Source organism: Austrofundulus limnaeus, unplaced genomic scaffold, assembly GCF_001266775.1.
Source record: "Austrofundulus limnaeus strain Quisiro unplaced genomic scaffold, Austrofundulus_limnaeus-1.0 Scaffold457, whole genome shotgun sequence".
NCBI classification, from domain to species: domain Eukaryota; kingdom Metazoa; phylum Chordata; class Actinopteri; order Cyprinodontiformes; family Rivulidae; genus Austrofundulus; species Austrofundulus limnaeus.
This window is the reverse complement of record NW_013952859.1, coordinates 165,174-169,114: the sequence shown is the minus strand read 5'-3', so window position 1 is coordinate 169,114 and position 3,941 is coordinate 165,174. Positions and strand designations below refer to the sequence as shown.

Genomic DNA, 3,941 nt, shown 5'->3' with positions numbered 1-3,941 from the left:
ACACACACACACACACACACACACACACACACACACACACACACACACACACACACACACAAACAAACATTTGTTTCTTGATCTCATGGGGACCTTCCATTGACTTCCATTCATGTTTTTTAGACTTTAAAGTCTAACCCTGACCATATACTCTAAAATTAACCTCACAGAAACTTACCTGACCCTAAAACTAACCAAAACCTTGGTCCTAAACCTAACCCCACACCCATAATTTGCATTTGGACCCGTGGAGATCTGGCATTAGTCCCCACGGTTCATTTTGGTCTCCACAAGGCTGCTTCTTTTTTTTGGGAAAATTGTCCCCACATTGTAGAAAAAACCCGTCCATACACGCACACACACACTGGTAATTTTATATCCTAACCCTGACCATTTACCCTAAAATTAACCTCACAGGTACCTACCTGACCCTAAAACTAACCTAAACTCAATTCACACTTTGGTCCTAAACCCAAACCACCACCCCTCCACCCAAAATCAGCTTCCGAAGTTGTGGGGATGTGGGATGCACATTTGGTCCCCACGATGTACATTTGGTCCCCACAAGGCTGCATTTTTCCTGAAAATGGTTCCAATGATGTAGCAAATATGTGTCCACACGCACACATGTTTGGTCTTCTATCTTCATAGGGACTTAGCGTTGACTTACGTTCATTTACCCATCATTTCTACGGCCTAACCCTAACCACCTCAGTACATACCTAACACTAGACCTAAATCAAGTCACACCATAGTCCCAGATCGAACCCCTGACTCGCCAACGGTATTTCCCCMAACGGGGACCAGGCTTTTGTCCCCATAAGGAACTGTGGGTCTTCATCAGGCTGTGTATACTGGGAAAGTGGTAAAAATTTGTTTCCGCCAGGTAGCAAAAGCACRTACACACACAAACACAAAGACAAACATACAGATCAGAGTTCATAGAAGAGGTCCACGAAACCTTCAAGATTTGAAGACTGTTTGTGGAAGAATGGGCCAAAATCACACCTGAGCAATGCATGTCACTAGTTTCTCCATACAGGAGGCGTCTTGAAGCTGTCATTGACAACAATGGCTTTTGTACAAAGTATTAGATACATTTCAGTAAGTGTGTTCAATACTTTTTCCCTGTGCCATTCCACATTATTACAAATAACTTCATTTCTGGACATTTATGGTTTGATTTCTTTGTATGTATGGATCACTTGGGTTGTTACCAACATCTGGTGAAAATTTCATGTCATTAGCACCTCTAGTAATATATTTACTGAGAAAAATGGTGACGTGTTCAATACTTATTTTACCAGCTGTAATAACAACGTTATTTTTCTTCTTTGTTGCACACAGTTGAAAGAATGCTGGCTTTTGTGAATTAGTAGTCGGCTCCACTGAAGAATCAATGTTTTGATAAAGTAACGTTGCAGTTACGTCAACTTAAAAATATATTTTTATCCAGGTCTTCAAACAGTATMATGATTTAGGTCTTTTTCCTCTTCTTTACTGTAGCTCTAAACAAATTTTAAGTACCCACAGTAGGCTTGACTTCATATCTTAGCAGCATCTTAACAGTAACCAAAGCTGGAGTGTCCAACCCTGTTCGTTGAGGGCCACTTTTCTGTATGTTTTAGATGTTTGTCTTCTCCAACACACCTGAGTTGAATGAGTGAGTGACTAACAGGCCTCTGCAGAACGTCAACACAACTTTCACATTTTTTCCATGTCACTGTTTTACAATGCTTTTCTGCTTTCTTCTCCCCCGTTTGTAGCATTCACTTTGTTTCAGTTAGTGGCTGTGGGCTCAGCCAGCTTCTTCGCTGCAGCTCTCCTCTCTGGACTGGCTTTCTCTTACTGCCACCACCTGAACCGTCCATCAGCAGAGTCCGGGGTCATCCACCCCAGCACGCCCAACCATCTCACCTACAACAAGCAGGGCAATGCCACACCAAAGAACGAGAAATACATCCCCATGGAGTTTAAGGTCAGCTACGTCAGTGCTTTATTAGGTTTGAAAATATAATTTTATCTTTGRTGAAACGTTTCTTTGATCTGCAGACACTCAACAAGAACAATCTCCATGTAAACGATGAGACGTGCAACCACTTCTCCTCCCAGCTGGCCTCCAGTAACATGTTCACAACCACCTACTACCCTCCATGTGTGAGCAAATACGACTTCCATCCTGACTCTCCCTGCAGGTCCTACATGCACAGCTGAGAGGAGCCCTTTTAAGTCTCCTCATCTCCATGAAGGCTTTCCTTATTCAACGTGATGAGTACAATGGTTTCAAATGGTCAAAAAGTAAACACCAAAATGTTTTACGGTTACATTTTCTGGAAGTCTTGATCACCCAAACAACTCAAGATTTAGWTGKTTTTATTTGCTCAGGATATCAGATTAGCCTAGTCTAATTTCAGGATCAGTATTTTTTATGTTGCTTAATCAATGGACTTTCCAGTTTTTCCATGTTTGTGTAACAGTTTGTAGAAAGACTCTTTAAGCCACAGTTTATGCAGTGGTTCAATAAACAGCTACCAAAATACAGAAAGAAGGTGGAAATACATACATTACCCACATAGCAAAATTTGTCTGGACCAGTTCTGACCCACACAGATACTGCAGAAAAATGTCAAGCCCTTCGGTGGCTCAAATGTGGTTTGCCAAAGGTGTTCCATGCATAGGCCAGGACCATATAAACCAAACCACAACCTGGCCAGTGTGGCATGCCATCTTAAAACCAGTGCAATTATTGTCAGACCTTGCCCACATCTAGTTGACAAACCACTTACAAAGCCAGCAGTGCCTGCTTGACACCAGATCTGGTCCATACCTGTCTGCTATGGKGGGTATGGTTCCATCATGTAAATGTTTTTGGCTAAAATCTGTCACTGTGTCACCACCGTTTTTATTCTGTGAAGTAAATGTTCATGGTTTTTACATTCACTGAAAATGAAAGTGTATGGATTACATAATAAAGAGACAAAACAAGATCAACTTACAGTTCCTTAAAGTTTTCAGACCCCTTTAACTTTTCTACATTTTTGTCACATGACAAAAAATGTCACRCAGCGTGACTATGTATTCATGTTTCAGATCGTTGTCCTAATGGAAGGTGAACCTCCATAAAATGAAGGTTAAAGTCTGCTGCAGCCTCTAAAAAAAGGCTTGACCTTGGCTAGACATCATTAAAAAGCTGGCCTTGACTACAGAGGCTACATGTTTCTCAAACTTCAAATCCTTGTCAGAAGTGACACACAAGTTTTAAAATTGTGGCTTTATAACCAAAGTTACAGGGAGCATCATCACCAAAAAAAAAAATACCCCATTCATTTAAAAACAGAAAATTTTGGTGAAGCTACTGTTTAATGTTGGCAATACACTCAAGAAAACAAGCTTGAAGGTTACTACAAATAGGCTTCATGAGCAAACAATTTGTCTGCATAACAGTGAAAAAAAAGTGGTGTTTGGCAATAACTGATCTGAGTGGCAGCATATACACAGAGAAAAAGACAGAACCAAGAATACAGCCCTGTGGCACACCACAAGGAGTAGAATAAGTAGGAGACAAATCATGACAGAGAAAGTTCTATTGGTCAAGTAGGACGTGAACCACTTGAGTGCTGAACCAGATATTCCACCATAGTGGTTAAGAAGAGTTTGGTTTTTGTTTGCAAGTGTTTTAAAGGGATCCCCGATTAGTTGTAACATTAGACTTTATTTGATAATCATTTATTTTAACTGTAAAATAAAGACTGTAAAAATGCTGTAGGCTGTTTAGTTTTGTAATTTTTTTTAAAAAACATGTTTTAACATGGACGGAGCCATTTTATTTACAAGCAAAGCATTCTGGGTAAATGATGACGTGGGTAGGTCTTCGGTGCGAGGCTGTTAGCAAGCTATATTCACCCCGAAGGTTAATCTTTGACAAAATCTGATGATCGACT

At 40.4% G+C, this 3,941-nt stretch overlaps 1 protein-coding gene across 1 annotated transcript in view; it reads left to right on the top strand.

The window, feature by feature from the left end:
* The window catches only part of LOC106529653 (semaphorin-5B), a 30,457-nt gene extending 27,142 nt beyond the window's left edge, over positions 1–3,315 (top strand). The window contains exons 21-22 of the mRNA XM_014025137.1: positions 1,767–1,978; positions 2,053–3,315. Of these exons, the coding sequence (XP_013880591.1) occupies positions 1,767–1,978; positions 2,053–2,214 (374 nt within the window). The 3' untranslated portion in view covers positions 2,215–3,315. The remainder of the gene's footprint in view (positions 1–1,766; positions 1,979–2,052) is intronic.
* Positions 3,316–3,941: the final 626 nt, after the last annotated feature.